This window comes from Crotalus tigris, unplaced genomic scaffold (genome assembly GCF_016545835.1).
Source record: "Crotalus tigris isolate CLP2741 ecotype Arizona unplaced genomic scaffold, ASM1654583v1 scf7180000017550.10884619, whole genome shotgun sequence".
NCBI classification, from domain to species: domain Eukaryota; kingdom Metazoa; phylum Chordata; class Lepidosauria; order Squamata; family Viperidae; genus Crotalus; species Crotalus tigris.
Window position 1 is genome coordinate 6,745,888 of NW_024096468.1, and position 19,032 is coordinate 6,764,919.

General features: G+C 43.9%; 1 protein-coding gene across 11 annotated transcripts in view; it reads left to right on the forward strand.

The window, feature by feature from the left end:
• The window catches only part of RAP1GAP2 (RAP1 GTPase activating protein 2), a 325,705-nt gene that overhangs the window by 259,433 nt on the left and 47,240 nt on the right, over window positions 1-19,032 (forward strand). For all 11 annotated transcript variants that reach the window (XM_039341916.1, XM_039341924.1, XM_039341835.1 and 8 more), the window contains 6 exons: window positions 4,187-4,222; window positions 5,374-5,418; window positions 7,467-7,499; window positions 9,666-9,875; window positions 14,302-14,405; window positions 18,010-18,088. In XM_039341916.1, the coding sequence (XP_039197850.1) occupies window positions 4,187-4,222; window positions 5,374-5,418; window positions 7,467-7,499; window positions 9,666-9,875; window positions 14,302-14,405; window positions 18,010-18,088 (507 nt within the window). The remainder of the gene's footprint in view (window positions 1-4,186; window positions 4,223-5,373; window positions 5,419-7,466; window positions 7,500-9,665; window positions 9,876-14,301; window positions 14,406-18,009; window positions 18,089-19,032) is intronic.

Below are 19,032 nucleotides of genomic sequence, written 5' to 3' on the forward strand. Positions count from 1 at the left end.
CTTCAGTCCATCCTGGGAAGCATCAGAGAAGGAGACTTCCTGGCATCGATAGACCTCACGGAAGCCTACATTCACATCCCCATCCACCCAAACCACCGCCGGTTCCTACGTTTCTGTTACGGGGGAAAACACTTCCAATACAGAGCTCTCCCCTTCGGTCTATCTTCGGCACCCAGGGTATTTACCAAGATACTAGCAGCGGTAGCCGCCAAACTGAGAAAAATCCCAATACGCGTCCAATGTTACCTAGACGACATACTAATCCAAGCAACATCCCTACAGACAGCTCAGGCGGACGTAAGGACCGTCATTCGCGTCCTCCAATTACACGGATTCTCAGTAAACTTTCAGAAGAGCCAGACAGTTCCCTCGTCCAGGCTGCTGCATCTGGGGGCCATGATAGACACAACCAACTGTATGGTCTATCTCTCCCAAGACCGGGTGGCCGGCATCAGGGAACTGGCTCGCTGGGTTCACAGGCAACGTTCAGTTCCGATACTCACACTTTCCCAATTATTGGGCAAGATGGTATCGGCCATAGCCATTGTACCCTGGGCCAGGCTCCACCTACGGGAACTACAATGGTTTCTGCTCCCTTACCAATGGCAGAACACCAGCGCATCCAACCACCTAGTCAGGGTCACGGCACAAATCCGCAGGGTGCTACGCTGGTGGTGCTCTCGGGCCGTGACCAAGGGGTCACCCTTCAAGGAACCAGTCAGAGTTACCATCACTACAGACGCCAGTCTGTATGGTTGGGGAGCCCATCTGGACTCCCAGTTTGTACAGGGACATTGGTCCGCCACGGATCTGAGAAACAACATCAACTGGCTAGAACTCAGGGCTATCCACCTAGCCTTGCAACAATTCAAAGACAGAATCAGAGGCCACCATGTTCTAGTCCTAACAGACAACGTAGCAGCCAAGGCGCACATCAATCGGCAGGGGGGGGACCAGATCAAAAACCCTGATGACAGAGTCACGACTCCTATTCAGCTGGGTAGAGCCCAATCTGAAGTCACTAAAAGCGGAACACATATCGGGGGTCAACAACCAGCAAGCGGACTTCCTAAGCCGCACCACAGTGGACCCTTCGGAGTGGGGGCTACACCCGAACTTGTTCCTAGACATCTCCCGCAAGTTCGGGTACCCGATCCTCGATCTGTTCGCATCATCAGACACTGCCCAGCTCCCCAGATTTTACTCTCGTTACTTCAACCCGCGAGCAGAGGGGACGGACGCTCTGAGAACTCAGTGGCCTCAGGGTCTGCTTTATGCCTTTCCCCCACTACCACTCATACCGGCGGTCATCCGAAAGCTGATTCAGGAGCGGGCAGAAGTGATCCTAGTAGCACCATATTGGCCACAGAGACCGTGGTTCGCCGACCTGATGAACCTGTCTCAGTCGCCCCCATGGAACATTCCCCCTCATCAAGTGTCCCTACACCAGGGAACCATCAGTCACCCGGAACCCCAATGGTTACAACTGACCGCCTGGCACTTGAGCGCCAGATAATGGCATAGGAACTATTCTCTCCCGGGGCCATTACCATAATTCAAGCTTCACACCGTCCGGCAACAAACCGCATTTACGACTCCACTTGAAAAAATTTTTGCCTTTGGTGCAGGGAACGGCAGTTTGACTTACACAAACTTTACATCCCTCAGATAGTAGATTACCTCTTGGAGGGACTAGACAGAGGCCTCGCCCCCGCGACCATCCGCAGGCAAGTGGCGGCCTTGTCCACCCTCCTCACCTGCACGGATTCGGTTCCCTTAGCTCACCACCCCAGGATCCGCGCCTTTATCAAGGGCGCCTATAACACCAGACTTCCAGTAGTTCACTGGGAACTACCGCGAGTCCTTCACGTGCTCATTCGGTCCTGGGAACTACCGTGAGTCCTTCTCGCGGCTCATTCGGTCACCATTTGAACCATTGGCGACCGTTTCCTTGTGACACCTGTCGCTAAAGGTGGCGTTCCTGATTGCCATCACATTGGCCAGACGAATTTCAGAACTGGCCGCACTGTCAGTCATAAACGACCTATGCATTTTCCACAAGGACAGGGTGGTCCTTAGGGTAGATCCTTCCTTCATACCGAAGGTGAATTCACTCTTTCACAGGACACAGGAAGTAATTCTCCGAAACTTCTGTCCAAATCCAACACATGATCGGGAGCGGCAGTGGCATACATTGGACGTCTGCAGAGCCTTGCGGCGTTATATAAAGCGTACAGAACCCTTCTGCAAATCGGAGGCCCTATTTGTGTCCTTCCAAGCGGGCACCTTGGGGCGGAAAGTTTCCGCGGGCACCATTGGAAGGTGGATCCGAAGCTGTATCGCAGAAGCTTACAATGTATCATCCCTGCCGCCCCCAAGTCATCTCACAGCCCATTCCACCCGAAGCGCTGCAACTTCGGCGGCATGGGCTACCCAGGCGTCAATCGAGGAAGTTTGCAGGGCCACGACATGGTCCTCGCCTTCCCCGTTTATACGACACTACAAGATAGACTGCTTTGCATCGGCGGACGCCTCCTTTGGTAGGAGGGTCCTCCAGCAAGTTGTCTCAGAGATCAATCTACCGGCCTTATCTGTTTCCCACCCCTTGGGACAGTGAGGCTTTGGTACGTCCCATCCGTGGATTATCCATCTCCTGTACTGGAGAAGGGGCGTTGGTCTTACCTGAACGCCTTTTCTCAGTACGGAGATGGATAATCCACACCCACCCCAAGGCCAGCAGGCCGCTAGTAGGGAGCTGAGAGCCAATACCTCGTCAATCATCAGCCAATTCGCCCTCGTTAAGAATGGACTCCACAGGAAGTGGGGGCGTGTCAAGTTTTGGCTACTTGGTCTCAAGAGCAGGCAGACAGAGAAAACCATCCGTGGATTATCCATCTCCGTACTGAGAAAAGGCGTTCAGGTAAGACCAACGCCCCTTCTCTGAGCATCAGCTGCCAAATCTATCAGTCAACCAACCAACATATTGGCCTTTTGGCATAATACTTGCAGTGCCAGGAGGGAGAATCAAGTAGGTATAATTTCAGTAAACACAGGATAGATCTCACTATGAAAGCTTTGGTTGGATCAATTATGTAGAGGTAATCCTTGACTCTACAACCACAACTGAGGCCAGAATTTCCCTTGCTAAGCAAGATAGTTGTAAAGTGAATTGTGCCCAATGTTATGACCGTCTTTGCCACAGTTGTTAAGCGAATCACTGCAGCTGTTAAGTGAAACATGCAATTGTTAAGTGAATCTGGCTTCGCTATTGATTTTGCTTGTTGGAAACCAGCTGGGAAGGTTATAAATGATGATTACATGACGCTGGAACAGTGCAACTATCATAAATACACACTAATTACCAAGCACCTGAACTTTGATCACACGACCATGGGGATGCTGCAGTGGTCATAAGTGTGAAAACTGGTCAAAGATCACTTTTTCAATGCCATCCTAAGTTCAAATAGTCACTAAATAAATGGTTCTAACTATCTATACTTGCTTGCCCAGATGCTGAGCTGTCAACATTTTTCAGATCACGAATGGAATGGAATGGAATTAGAATAGAACAGAACAGAACAAAACAGAACAGAATAGGAATAGGAATAGGAATAGGAATAGGAATAGGAATAGGAATAGGAATAGGACAGGACAGGACAGGACAGGACAGAGAACAGAGAACAGGAACAGGAACAGGAACAGGAACAGAATAAAATAGAATAGAATAGTTGGAAGGGACTTTGTAAGTCATCTAGTCCAATCCCCCACTCAAGCAGGAGACCCTACACCATTTCTGACAGATGGCAGTCCAGTCTCTTCTTGAAAGCTTCCAGTGTTGAAGCTCCCACAACTTCTGAAGGCAAACTGTTCCAATGGTTGATTGTTCTCACTGTCAGAAAATTTCTCCTTATTTCTAGGTTAAATCTCTCCTTGATCAGTTTCCATCCATCCGTTATTCCTTGCCGGGCCTTCAGATGCTTTGGAAAATAGGTTGACCCCCTCCTCTCTGTGACAGCCCATCAGATAGATTCCAGGGTCTTCATAGCCACTGGTTTTCATATCCACTGATTAGTTTTTTAAATGAAAAATGTAAAACTTTATATCATCTATATTTGGAGTGGTCATTTCAAGCTGATATTCATTTCTTGCATTTTTTTTCTCTCTCTCTCTCCACCCCCCCCCCCAGTCTGCAGAATTCTTTGAAATGCTTGAAAAAATGCAGGTAAGTGAAACAGCGTATGTCTTCTAACTCAGCAGTCCTCAACCTTTTTAGCTTGGGGGGGACGCGTGAGTGGCAGATATGTATGTGCGCAGCTCCATTTGAGGGAGTGGCGGTTGCATGGGTCCTCCACTCGTGCGAATGGAGCTTTGCACATGATTGGAGGGTGCTTGTATTCATGTGTGAGGTTCCATTTCTGTAAGTGGAGGGTGCTTGACTGGAGGGCACTTGTGCATGCATGTGATGTTCCACTGCACGCAAATAGAGCTTTGCGTGCAAGTGCAAGCAACTTCTGCTTGTCCAAGTGGAGGTTCGTGCGAGGGCATGCATGCCTGTCCGCTGTTCACACGAGTGGAGCTTCACGCGCATGCACTTGCCCATCTCTCCTGCAGCCCAGTTTTGAACAGGCTGTGGCCCAGTAGTGGGCTGCCGCCGGGGGTTGAGTACCCCTGTTTTAACTAGATTCTTGCTCTTTCACTGAGAAGGGGAATTAGATATTTTGGAGGGTTGAGGCAATCAACATACGCTATTCTTGATCCCTGCCTCAAAAACAGCATGCCTTAAATATCCACTATTGGTTGGGCAGATGACAGCAGAGGAAAGCAAGCGCTCAGCTTCACTCTATTGCTGGTGTACTGTATTCCTTGCTTCCTCCACCCTCCCATTCCACTGTTCAGTGAAGAGCCCCAGGTGTCTCAGATGTGTTAAGCTTTGTCAGTGGGAGAAAATAGCATATAAATGTTGTTTGGAGTTTTGCTTTAATAATGTCTTGTGCTTCTGCAAGAGTTAAAATGGCTTAAGGTTAGTTTGTTTGAAGGACTGTCTTTTCCCAGTTTCATTTACCTGACCAGGAGCACGGTGGCTTGCATGGTTAGGAATGCTGGGTAGGAAGTTAGCAAGCCTGTGTTCGAGACCCATGTGCTTGTGTGAGTAGGGCTGTGTGCATGTGCAAATGTGTGCATACTAGCCAGCCACTCACACGGCCCAGTTGTGCATAGGCCACAGACTGGTGGTAGGCCGTTGCCCACAGGTTGGGAACCCCTGCCCTAGAAAGAAGGAGAAATAGACTTATATGGTGAGACCAAATCTAAGCAGATGCTTTGTAGGTATTTTGAGTTTTTTTGTCTTTAACTACTTTTTATTCATCCAAACAGGGTCCAAAATCAGAAGAACAGAAGGGGGGAGGCCAGAAAAACAAGGTCAGAGTTATTGCAAAGCTTTTTTAACTACCCCACAATCTTTCTGGAGGAGGAAAGTTGCAGAGCAAAATACAGAATTGCAGTCAGGATCCTAGGATTCCAAATTTTGGATGAGGGATGGGAAACTCAGCAAATTTGCAGATGACACCAAGCTGGCAGGAATAGCCAACATTCCAGAAGACAGGCTTAAGATACAGAAAGATCTTGACAGACTTGAACGTTGGGTGCTAGCTAACAAAATGAAATTCAATGGTGAAAAATGTAAGGTTCTACATTTAGGCAAGAAAAACCAAACGTACAGGTATATATAGGTGTTACCTGGCTCAATAGTAATAACTGTGAGAGGGATCTCGGAGTCCTAGTGGACAATCACTTAAATAGGAGCCAGCTGTGTGCTGCAGCTGCCAAAAAAGCCAACACAGTGCTAGGCTGCATTAACAGAGGGATAGAATCAATATCATGTGAAGTATTAATACCACCTTATAATGCCTTGGTAAGGCTACACTTGGAATACTGCATCCAGTTTTGGTCACCACGATGTAAAAAAGATGTTGAGACTCTAGAAAGTACAGAGAAGAGCAACAAAGATGATCGGGGGACTGGAAGCTAAAACATATAAGGAACGGTTGCTGGAATTGGGTATGTCTAATCTAATGAAGAGAAGGAGGAGGGGAGACATGATAGCAGTGTTCCAGTATCTCAGGGGCAGCCACAAAGAAGAGGGAGTCAAGCTATTCTCCAAAGCGCCTGAAGGCAGGACAAGAAACAACGGAAACTGATCAAAGAGAGAAGCAACCTAAAACTAAGGAGAAATTTCCTGACAGTTAGAACAATTAATCAGTGGAACAACCTGTCTCCAGAAGCTGTGAGTGCTCCAACCCCCTGCTCAGGCAGGAAACCCTATACCATTTTGGACAAATGGCCATCCAGTTTCTTCTTAAAAACTTCCAGTGTTGGAGCATTCACCGCTTCTGGAGGCAGGTTGTTCCACTGGCTAATTGTTCTAACTGTCAGGAAGTTTCTCTTTAGTTGTAGGTTGCTTCTCTCCTTGATTAGTTTCCATCGTTGCATCTTGTCCTGCCTTCAGGCGCTTTGGAGAATAGCTTGATTCCCTCTTCTTTGTGGCAGCCCCTGAGCCCTCGACCATTTGTTTAGCAATTGTTCAAAATGATGATGGTACTGAAAAAAAGTGAACTATGGCCAGTCCTCACACTTATGACTGCAGCATCTCCATAGTCGTGTGATCAAAATTTGTGCGCTTAGCACCAGGTGTGTTTATGATGGTTGCGATGTCCTGGAGGTCATGTGATTGCCATTTGAGACCTTCTAGCAGGCTTCCACCAAGCAAAGTTAATGTGGGAAGCCAGATTCACTAAACAACTGTTTCACTTAAGAACTGCAATGACTTGCTTAACAATCATGGCAAAGAAAGTGGTAAACTTTCGGGCACAACTCTGTTAACTGCCACTTTGCTTAGCCATGGAAATTCAGCCTCAGTGGTGATCACAAATTGAGGACTGTATCAAAACTGGGTCTTTGACTGAAATACCAGTGATAAATTAAAGAACTAGACCTCTAATCCAGCTTTGTTCCATGAGCCTATATATTTTTCCCCTTTTTAAATGCTTTATTTCCTTTATATATTGGGTTGGCTCTCCATCATGCACGTAGGAGACCTAACACCAACTCTGCCTTGAGTTCAAATTGCTAGGAGGTTTGGAAAGATAGGGGAAAAAAAGGAATAGTATGTGGAAAACCCAGAGAGAACAACAAAAAAAGAGGAACAGAAGCAATTGAACAAAAAGAGAAAGAGGAAGGAAGGAAGGAAGGAAGGAAGGAAGGAAGGAAGGAAGGAAGGAAGGAAGGAAGGAAGGAAGGAAGGAAGCTATCAAGCATGTACTAATTTCACTTTCAAAGAAATTGAATTTTTCGAAAGCAATATGAGTTATATTTCCAAAAGAAACAAAGCTGCTTTTATTACCTTAAATGGTGTTTGAAATAGAACTGAGGGTGACATTTTCTTCTGTGTGTTTTTTAATATCTTCCAGGAGGACTATATCCCCTATTCCAGCATTGATGAGGTATGTATTCAAGGGTGGGGGGAGCCATTAGAAAGATTACTAAAAGAAAGCTATTGAAAAGTTTAAAGCCAAGCTGGTGAGCTATTTTCATGCTGAAGTCACCTTTAAATGGGGATCAAAAATCTCAAGGTAACAACCTTGCAATTGAAAAGCCACACCTTTGCCATGTGTGCTGCTTTTTTTTTTTTAATATGGCACATTTGGGGCTACTCTCGTGCCTTTTTTTAAAAAAATCCCTCCCCACCCCAGCTCCTGATGCTTCTGCTGCTCTACTATATATAAATTGGTTTTGTATAAATTGGAAAATGCCTTCAGCTGAAAAAGCTACAGGCGTATGAATGCTAAAAATAAACATTAAAGAATGTTAAGAATGCTTTAAAGAAGTGAGGCAACTATTGGAAATGAAGGTAAATATAAGTGTCCCAAGAGAATGTTGCAAGATCCAGTCTGAGTCGGTCACCTGGATCAAAGGTTTATTCTTCCAAGCTTTTGAGCTGGTGCTGGAGCCCATCATCAGGAAACTTCACTCTCCAAAATATGTGTACTGGGCTGTTCTACACTTTGTATTTATATGGTTTCTGGTGTGTAGCTTTTAGTTGGTAATTAGGGAGTTGATGGCTGGTTTTAAGTCATTAGTTATTGCTTCCTTTGTCTGCTGCACATCAGCTCCTAAGTAGATAATAGGCAGGTGGGTGGGTACTTAGGAATGAGAATATGGTAGCAGAAAGAAACAACAATTACTGTGTTTCCACCAAAATAAGACCAGATCTTATATTAATTTTTGCTCCAAAAGACACATTAGGTCTTATTTTCAGGGAAATACAGTGCTAAATGGGTCCATTTGGCTGACTATCTGAACTGGGGCTTATTTTTTGGGTGGAGCTTATATTATGAGTGTCTTAAAAAATCATGCTCGGGCTTATTTTTCTTTTGGGTCTTATTTTTGGGAAAACACAGTAATAATAATAGCCAGACATCAACATCCTAATTAACAACTAAAAGTTACATACAACCAGGAACCATATACTATAAATATAACCTGTAGAAAAGCTCAGTTCACATATTCTGGAGAGGGAGGGAGGGAGAGAGAGGGAGAGGGAGATGGAGAGGGAGAGGAAGGGAGAGGGAGAGGGAGAGAGAGAGAGGAGAGAGAGGGAGAGGAAGGGAGAGGGAGAGAGAGGGAAAGAGGGAGAGAGAGGGTGAGGGAGAGGGAGGGAGAGAGAGAGGAGAGAGGGAGAGGAAGGGAGAGGGAGGGAGAGGGAGAGAGAGGGAAAGAGGGAAGGAGGGAGAGAGAGGGTGAGGGAGAGGGAGAGAGAGAGAGGGGGGGAGAAGTTCTCGGATGATGGGCTCCAGTACAAGCTTGGAAGAATAAAGCTTTGGTCCTGGTGATTGATTCAGATTGGATTCTAAGGCCACTATTCTTCAACATCACACAATCTAAATGTGTTTTGATGTGTTCTCACTACGATTCCTAATAATCAGGTATAAGCAAAAAAAATATGTGGTTGGCACCAGGTTGGGGATATTCAGAATAAATATCTTTGCAGTCTGCACATACAGAAGCAATTTTAATCAAAGATCCAGAGACTGGAAACATGAACTCTGGAGGTTTCTGACCAGACCTATCTTTTCTCCAGGATTAACGCCACATTCAGAAGTCTTTTGTTAAATCCTTTGATTCATATCTTGAGAATGTGGTTGCAACAGAGTTGTGTGGCATTTGAGACATCACTTTTTTTTAACCTGTTGGGATAGCGAGTGTAAAGAGTGTAAGATGGCATTTTAATGTGACTTACTTTAGAATGGGTTGGAACAACTATAACACAACAAAGCCTGAAAATGGAGTTGAACATTTCTTCTGTGTCCATATTTACACACAAGCCTGAGAATCGAATCTGCCCTGAAATATTTACAGGAGTGTTTCTCAACCTTGATAATTTTAAGATAGATAGACTTCAACTCCCAGAATTCCCCAGCCAGCATGATTCAGCTGGGACTTGAGGTCCACGCAGCTGAAAGTTGCCAAAGTTGAGAAATACTGATTTATGGAATCAACATTTGCATTTCATTCAATGGCCTCCTGCGTCAGACCAAGGTAGCTGTGACAAGCCAAGCACATTGTCCTAAAGTGGCATCTGATAACCATTTCTTTCCCTCTCCAAACAGATTTTAGAAAAAGGGAGTCCCTACCCTTTAATCATCTTGCCTCAATTTGGGGGATACTGGATTGAAGACCCCGAGAACCTCAGCACCCCCACTTCCTCCGAAAGCAGCATCTGTGATGAAGAGGAGGAACTGCTCAGCCCCAGCACTTACGGCTACAAACTGGAGTACAAAGGTGAAGCCAAGGCATATCGGAAACATTTCTTAGGAAAGGTTAGTGGGAAAGGAGGTGTGTGCTCCATTACACACATGGTTATGCGGAGCTTAAAGGGTTGAGCAAACTTCTGTGGCATTGCATGTCAGGGAATATTTGCAGAATGAATGAATGAATGAATGAATGGTAATCTTTATTGTTCACTTTTTCCTGTGGGCACAACAGCACACTTTAAAAATGAAATTTAGTTGCTTGCTCTCTAGTGTACACATACATCACACACATTTAAAAGCATACTATATACAACATACATATAGACCTATACCCTTAGATATAAATAACATATAAATACTAATCGCTGTCCATCTTGAATACATAACGGAAGGAGGAAGCTTTAGAATTCACAAGGTTAATACTATATGGAACAAAACTGTGACTGAATCTGGATGTTCTGCTTCGGTACTATTACTATTACTATTACTAGACAATCTTGCGGACCCTCCTCAAGGCGGTTCAATCTGTCATTCAGGGAAGGTTGCAAAGGTGTTCCATTTATATTTCTGCAAATGTAACATTGTTGATGGGGGGACAGTCAAACAGCAAAGCACAGAACAGGAAGTTGGATCAACCAGTCAGCAAGCAGGACGCATACCTCTGCACAACACACATTTGGGATTTGGGTGGTGTATGCATTGGCCTGCCTGCTGCCATCTGCAACCTATACTTACCCATCAATCCCTGTGCGGTGTAAGTAATCAGCTAATGATTAAAATCTCATTTATGATGATTACCAAAAGTTGTTTAGTATGGAAGAATAGAAATAGTTCTCAACTTATGACCACAACTAAGCGTAGAATTCCTGTTGCTAAGTTAGACATTTGCTAAGTGAGTTTTGCCTCATTCTATGACCTTCCTTGCCACATTTGTTAAGTGAGTCGCTGCAGTTGTTAAGTTAGTAACATGGTTGTTAAATGAATCTGGCTTTCCAGATTCTTGTCAGAAGGTCACAAAAGGAGATCACATGATTCCAGGACATTGCAACAGTCATAAATATGAGCCAGTTGCCAAGTTTCCGAATTTTGATTGTGTGACCAAGCTGCAACAGTCGTGTGAAAACTGCTTATAAGTCGCTTTTTTCAGTGCTGTTGTAACTTTGAACAGTCACTAAATGAACTGTTGTAAGTCAAGGACTACCTGTAGTTCAGTCTTGTCCAGAATCAGATTAAATCAGCCTTTACCTCTTAAGAAATTTGCAAAGAAGATAATGTTAGTATTCAAGATTTTGACACTTTGTCTGGACCAGCTTTAAGGGCTGACATTACTGAATATTCAAAAAACACCGAGCTTCCAGATTCTGGATAAATATGAACTATTCTCTTGTACTAAAAAAACTTGGTAACCATCATAATAGCAATAGCACTTAGACTTATATACTGCTTATAATGCTTTATAGCCCTCTCTGAACGCTTTACAGAGTCAGCATCTTGCCCCTAACAATTTGGCTCCTCATTTTACCAACCTCAAAAAGATAGAAGGTTGAGTCAACCTTGAGCCGATCAGGATCGAACTCCCGGCTATGGGCAGAGTTACCCTGCAATACTGCATTCTAACCACTGCATTACCAGGGCTCTCAAATTTTAATCATTAACTGTTAATTTGTAGACGGTCCTGTTCCCTATACCTTAAGTGTATATTGGAAAGACAGAAAAGATGCATATAGTGGAGGAGTAGACAAGCTCTCCCATAAGGGGCGGTGCAGTTAAGATGCTGAACTTATCAGCAGCCCAGGTTCAAGACTCGAGTGCCACATGACTGGATGAGTTCCCATCCTCGCTCCAGTTCCTGGTCATCTAACAGTTAGAAAGCATGCAAATGGGAGTAGATAAATAGGTACCACTTCCATGGGAAGGTAACAGCGCTCTGTGACATCATGCTGGCCCCAGGACCAGGGAAATATCTTTGGACAGCATTGGCTCAATGACTTTGAAATGGAGAAGAGCATGGAATAAAATCCTCAGGGACTCCTTACCCACAAGGAAAGACTTGTAGAACTGTGCTCAGTCTGGAAACTAACTGCCATAGGGAGTTTTCTACCCATGTACTCTCATAGTATAAAAATTCAGGGTCATCCATTAAAATTTACTCAGGGTTATCCATTTAACCTTAATGTGGGAAGATTCATGTTACTACACACCTAGAGAAGACTACAGTATATCTTTAGAACTGTGGAGCCCCGGTGCTCTCTGAGCTTCGTTGTTTCCTTGCAAACATTCTATTTTCCAGCTAGGCAACATGTTCAATGCATTGTTATTTGGAGTACACAACTAGAAGGGTGGGGGGGGGGACAGAAAGAACATTAATAAAAGGAAATTTTGGGGAAAGGAAATTGTGGAAGGAGGGGAATGAAATTTCAACATAGTATTAAACCAGAGCTGGGCATTTTATGACCTCTGAGCCGCATCTGGCCCTTTGGCTGTTTCTCTCCAGCCCAAATGAATTTCTTTTATTTTGAAGAAGACTGCTACTTTTTCCCCCCAATGTACATATGTGCAGGCATCCTTGCCTATGCACCTTCACAGCCCTATTGGTTGGGCCCTCCACAACAGCCCCAGTTTCCAATGTGACCCCTTGGGAAAATTAATTGCCCACCCCTATGTTAAACAGCGGCCACCAAATTCAGCGATGGCCACCAATTTATCTGGTTTAAAGAAGAACTGTCCATGGCGAGCTACTAGTTTAGAGAAGATGGTCTCTTGTCCCAGAGGCAGCATGCCTGTTATATATGTGGGTTATGATAGACTTTCTTTCATCTCTCTTGGGTAGGTCAGTCCCTACCCAAGGGACACAGAATGCTGGGTTAAATATTAAATATTCTCTGTGTTGCCCAGCTTAATTCTCCTGTGTTCTTTGCGGATGTATCTGAGAGGTAGATCCTGGATTCACATCTCAGAAGGTCCATAAAATTCAGCACTGTGCAGCTATTAAAATAAAAATAGATATCTGGCCCCATTTCTGTCTGCTGGAACATTGGTGAAAGAGACCAATGCGCTGAAGAGCTCCCAAAATCTTTTAAAATGAAAAGGGAACTGATGAAAACGTATTTAGGTTGATGTCAGGGAGCAGAGAGAAAAAGGCGAGTGTATGTGAAGAAGGAAAAGAAAAAAAAAGAGGAAGAAAAGAAAAAAGGGGGAAGAGGAAGAAGGGAGATAGGTGAGACTGAGGAAAAAAGGAAGGAAGGATTAAAGCACCTGAAGGCAGGAGAAGAAGCGATGGATGGGAACTAATCAAGGAGAGAAGCAACCTAGAACTAAGGAGAAATTTCCGGACAGTTAGAAGAATTAACCGGTAGAATGGCTTGCTGTCAAAAATTGTGGGTGCTCCATCACTGGAGGTTTTTAAGAAGAGATTGGACAGCCATTGTCCAGAAGGGTATAAGGTCTCCTGCTTGAGCAGGGGGCTGGACTAGAAGACCTTCAAGGTCCCTTCCAACTCTTTTATTCTGTTATTATAGGAAGGAAGGAAGGAAGGAAGGAAGGAAGGAAGGAAGGAAGGAAGGAAGGAAGGAAGGAAGGAAGGAAGGAAGGAAGGAGAGAAGAGAGGGAGGGAAGGAAGGAAGGAAGAAGGGAGGGAGGGAGGGAGGGAGGAAGGGAGGGAGGGAAAGAAGGTCCAATAGGATTGGTGTGATCTGTTGTCTCTGTGCTTGTGATGGCCTACTTAGGGATGGGGCAAATAAAGTTGGATGTAGAAGAAAGTTACAAATAGTCCTTGGCTTACTCTTGTTTTAGTGACTGTTCAAACTTACCATGGCACTGAAAAAAAGTAACGACTTGGTCTTCACCCTTATGACCATTGCAGCATTCCCACGGCCACGTGATCAAAATTTAGATGCTTGGCAACAGGCATGTATTTTTGATGGTTGCAGCATCTCAGGGTCACGTGATCACAATTTATCACCTCCCCAGCTTCCAACAAGTAAATTCAATGGGGGAAGCCAGGTTCGCTTAACGACCTGATGATTCACTTAACAACTGCCGTGGTTTGATTAACAGCAGTGGCAAAATGATCTTAAAATCAGCTCTGACTCAATTAACAATTGCCTTGCTTAGCAATGGAAATTCAGATCCAAATTTCGGTCGTAAGTCAAAGACGATCTGTACTTTTCCAAGTTGGGGCTGGTCTTACCTGCCCATCAATCTTATTATGCTCAGTGCGTTCTAAGATCTGCAATCCCTAGCATTGCATGGCGGGGCCCCAACCCCAAAATCGCAGAATGTTATGTGTATAAATGTTTCTTGTAGCCCCAAAGAATTTGCAAGGTGTTTATAAACTATGGATGAGTCACTTGTGATTACCTTTGGGTGCTAAAAATGAGCCAAAGATCAACAATGAAACCATAGAAGGCAGGGAGAACAAGTTAACTCACTAAGTTTAGAGTCTTTGGGGTTTTTTCTCTGATCCTCTTTAACACACTCTTTCTATCTTTAGGATCATTTAAATTTTTACTGCACAGCCAGCAGCCTGGGGAATATGATCCTTTCCATTAAATGCGAAGAGGCAGATGGAATTGAATATCTACGGATTATTCTCAGGTAAAGAGAAGGCATAAAGGAAACAGTATATATAGAAAACAAAAATGCATTGATTGAAAAAAAAACAACAGAGAAGAGCAACTAAGATGATCAAAGGCCCGGAGACTAAAATATACAAAGAATGGGACTTGGGTCTGGCTACTCTACTCTACTCTACTCTACTCTACTCTACTCTACTCTACTCTACTCTACGTCTATTCTGTTCTGTTCTGTTCTATTCTACTCTACTCTACTCTACTCTACTCTACTCTACTCTACGTCTATTCTATTCTATTCTATTCTATTCTATTCTTATTCTTATTCTATTCTATTCTATTCTGTTCTATTCTACTCTTATTCTACTCTACTCCTATTCTATTCTACTCTTATTCTACTCTACTCTACTCTACTCTACTCTATTGAAAGTTCTGTTCATTAATTTCTCTGGCAGCATTTCAGTATGAATACTTTTTAAAGAAGGGGCATGATGGCTCAGCAATTAAAGACACTGAGCTTGTCAGCTGGAAAATTGACACCCAGGTTCAAGACCTGGTGCCACATGACGGGGGTGAGTTCCCGTTCCTTGCCCCAGCTCCTGCCCACCTAGCAGTTGGAAAGCATGCAAATGCAAGTAGATTAATAGGTACCACTTTGGTGGGAAGGCAACAGTGTTCCCCGCGCCTTTGGCCTATAGCCATGCTGGCCATCTGACACGGAAAATGTCTTCGGATAACTCTGGTGCCTTCGGCCAAGAAATGTAGATGAGTGGAACATGATTGGACAGATAAATGTTAACTTTTGCTGATTGAAGTTTGTGTACTACAGCTAAATAATTCCCGGTCAAGATTGGCCATTATGATTTGAATTCTGGGAGTTTAATCCCAACAACCTAGAGGACATATTGTCACTGGCATTAAATTCTTACACTGAGCTGAATTATAACATTACTTATTTCTTTTTGACCTTGTCTAATACAGGTAGACCTTAACTTACATCAGTTCATTAAGTAATCATTTGAATTTACAACAGCACTGAAAAAAGTGACTTATGACCATTTTTCACATTTACGACTATTGCAGTAGCCCCGTGGTCACATGATCAAAAGGCTTGGTGACTGACTCGTATGGTTGCAGTGTCCTGGAGTCATGTGATCCCCTTTTGTGACCTTCTGACAAGCAAAGTCAATGGGGAAGCCAAGATTCACTTAACAACTGTGTTACTAACTTAAGAACTGCACTAATTCATTTAACAACTGTGGCAAGAAAGGTCATAAAATGGGGCAAAATTCACTTAACAACCATCTCAGCCAGAGAAATTTTGGGCATTGTGGTCATAAGTCAAGGACTAAGTGTATTGGAAGCCTACTGTTGTGGTTGATATATAAGGGCTTGACAGCTGTGTTAAAGCACACCAGTGCCCTGTGCATATCCAACTGTAGAGTTAGAACATGACTTTCTACTATGCATTTATCCAGGGGTGGACTTAAACATGCTTCCATTAAACTATTTGCATGACGTGTTGAATGATAGAGCACACAGGCTGAATATGCCTAGTACTCCTGGTTGAGATGTGATGGGCTGGTTTGTGGTTTATTGTGTTGAGCAATAAAGAGATTTGTACATAGAAGATCCCAATCTGACCTCTGGCATTTATAGACTTGGAAAGAGCACCTATATGATGCATTAGTAAGACAACAACAGCCAAATAAGACTTCATATACAGTACTCTTTGACTTATGACTGGTTACTTAGTGCTTTTGGGCACTCTGCAATTGGTCCGCATTTACAATTGTTTGCAGGTCCCATGGTCACAGGAGCACAATTTATGACGTTTTTGTCAGAACTGCCCCATAGTGAACAATGACTGTGGCATTCAACAACTACAAAAAAAGTTGTAAAATTGGGGGTGGGGTCATATGGTGACCTGTTTTATAACTTTCATGACTTACAACCAAAGTTGTAGGCTCAATTATGGTTGTAAATCAAGGACTTCCTGTAAGCAATTTCTGAGACTGCAAGATCTGGAATCCACCAAGTTGCCTTCTTTTAGAATCATAGTACTATAAAGGGACTGTTAGGTCAAGGAATTCATTCTCATCTCTCTGTGTAGGAATCTACTCTGCTTGAATACCTTAAATGAAAGGCATGCCACCATAACTGTAGGGTCATTGGTCACTGTAGATCATCCTGGAGATACTGAAATAAGTATATTAATAGTAGGATGAAAAGATCTTCCATCTTCTCATACCTAGGGCAGTGTTTTTCCAGAATGGAGCAACTTTCCACAGCCAACTCGCTGAGGCCAACACACCACAGCCAACTTGCCACAGCCAACTAACTATAGGCAATTCTCTGCAGGACAACTCACTACGGCCAACTCACCATGGGACAACTCACTGTGGGATGATTTCACAATTCTATTTAATTACTTAAAATAAGTAAAAAATAATAATTTTTGCCATTCACATTCCTTTCTGTCCCTGCTTTTGCATCCTTTCCTCAATGTTTCTATCCCACTATTTTTGATATAATAATAATAATAATAATAATAATAATAATAATAATAATAATAATAATAATAATAAGTTGGAAGGGACCTTGGAGGTCATCTAGTCCAGCCCCCTGCTCAGGCAGGAAACCCTATACTATTTCAGACAAATGGCTGTCCAGTCTCTTCTTAAAAACTTCCAGTGTTGGAGCATTCACAGCTTCTGGAGGCAGGTTGTTCCACTGGTTAATTGTTCTAACTGTCAAGAAGTTTAGTGTAACTCTTGTCCTGTGCCGAGTTGGCTGCGGCAAGTTTGCTGCGGTGAATTGGCCGCGGAGACGTGGCCACAGTGAGTTGGCCTTGGCAAATGATCATAGACCTGTGTTTGTCAACCTTAGCAACTTGAAGATGTGTGGACTTGGATAAGTGGATGATGCTGGCTAGGGAATTCTAGGAGTTGAAGTCCACACATTTTCAAGTTGCCACGGTTGAGTAAACATCTCCCTCTCAATCAGTTGACCCATGGCTTTTCCTCACTGATGCAAATCCTTGGGGGCTGTTCTCACCAGCCTTGTTCAGTGGGTTGATTTGGATTGACAACAAGATGATACTGTATATTAAAAGATGACAGCGCATCCTTGAGGACCCTTTGGGTGTGCTGAAGTTTCTATGGAGTCCAAAAGTTTTTGCTACATGAGAGAGATGAAGTGAAGACAACAGGATGTTCTGTAGCCGCTTAATGATGGATCTGAGTTTCTTTGGGCTTTAAAAATTATTTAACAGCCCTTTAAGTTTGTTCTTTGGTAATGAGTTTGGCAATGAACATTGTTTGCTTGACCTACAGTAAAGCCCAAGGAAATCAGTAGGAAAACAATCCCTTGAAAAGATATTGGAAAATATCAATTATATATAGCACCGTTTCTTCTGTCCGTAATGTCTTATCCTCTTATTCCCCCAACAAATTACTGATGTTTCAAAGGAAACGGGAACTGGAGATGGTAACCGTAACAACCATGTCCAAATGAAACCTTTCTGAAAGGTTCAAAACAATCTACCGATCTTTTCGTTTTAATAGAACCTAGCGATATTGCTACACTGTCACCGCCTATGTCTGATTCTCTCTTTTGGCCTTCCATAGGTCCAAAGTAAAAACATTACATGAAAGAATCCCTTTAGCTGGACTCAGCAAGCTGCCCAACATTCCTCAGATTGCAAAGGTAGGTTGCTTGGAGTTATAATCCTAACGATCGTGGTTGTGATCCTTAGTAGACTGAGATTTTAGAGGTTGGGCTTTATCATTACAGAAAATACATCCCCCCAAACATCAGTGATTGCAAGGAAAAATGATCACGATGGAAACAAGAATTAAACACAGACAAAAACATATAAGCTGGACAGCTTTGGCTCCAAAGGTGTCTTTGGTACAGACCAGGGGTAGGCAACCTTGGCTCTTTTATGATTCGTGGACTTCAACTCCCAGAATTCCTGAGCCGGCATGGCTCAGCATGGAAACCTCTCCCTTTCTCCTCAGCATAGCTGGCTCAGGAATTCTGGGAGTTGAAGTCCACGAGTCATAAAAGAGCCAAGGTTGCCTACCCTTGGTACAGACAGTTGAGGTGGACACTGTTGGGGTAGAGTGGTAAAAATGTGAAACTAGAAATTAGATCCATAGTAAAGAGGCAGTTCATATTTATTAGGGCAAGTTATACATGGCTCAGTGTCTTAATGACACTGGAGATGATTTCTGCTCCAGTGGTTTGAGTCCTAGCATTGCCTGTCGGGGTGAGTTCCTGTCACTCACCTCAGCTTCTGTCCACCTAACAGTTCGAGAGCATGTTCTGTGTGAGTAGATAAAATAGGTACCACTTCAGAGGGTGGAATGAGCTGCTGCTCGGTGCAGGCAGTCAGATTCCTGCCCCCTGAACTTTCCCCGTTGTGGTGTCTATTGGTGAGGCGGCTCCAGGGAGGAAGGGGGCTTTGGATGACACTGCAGGAAGAGACCCTTGTCTTTCTTTCTGGTGTGAAGCCAGATCGCCCTCTAGAGGTGCACCATGGGAAGTGCGCTAGCGTTTCCTACAACAGAACTGGTACTTTGGCAGCCAGGTACTTTGGTGTTGTTGTTAGTTGCGAAGTCGTGCCTGACCCATCGCGACCCCATGGA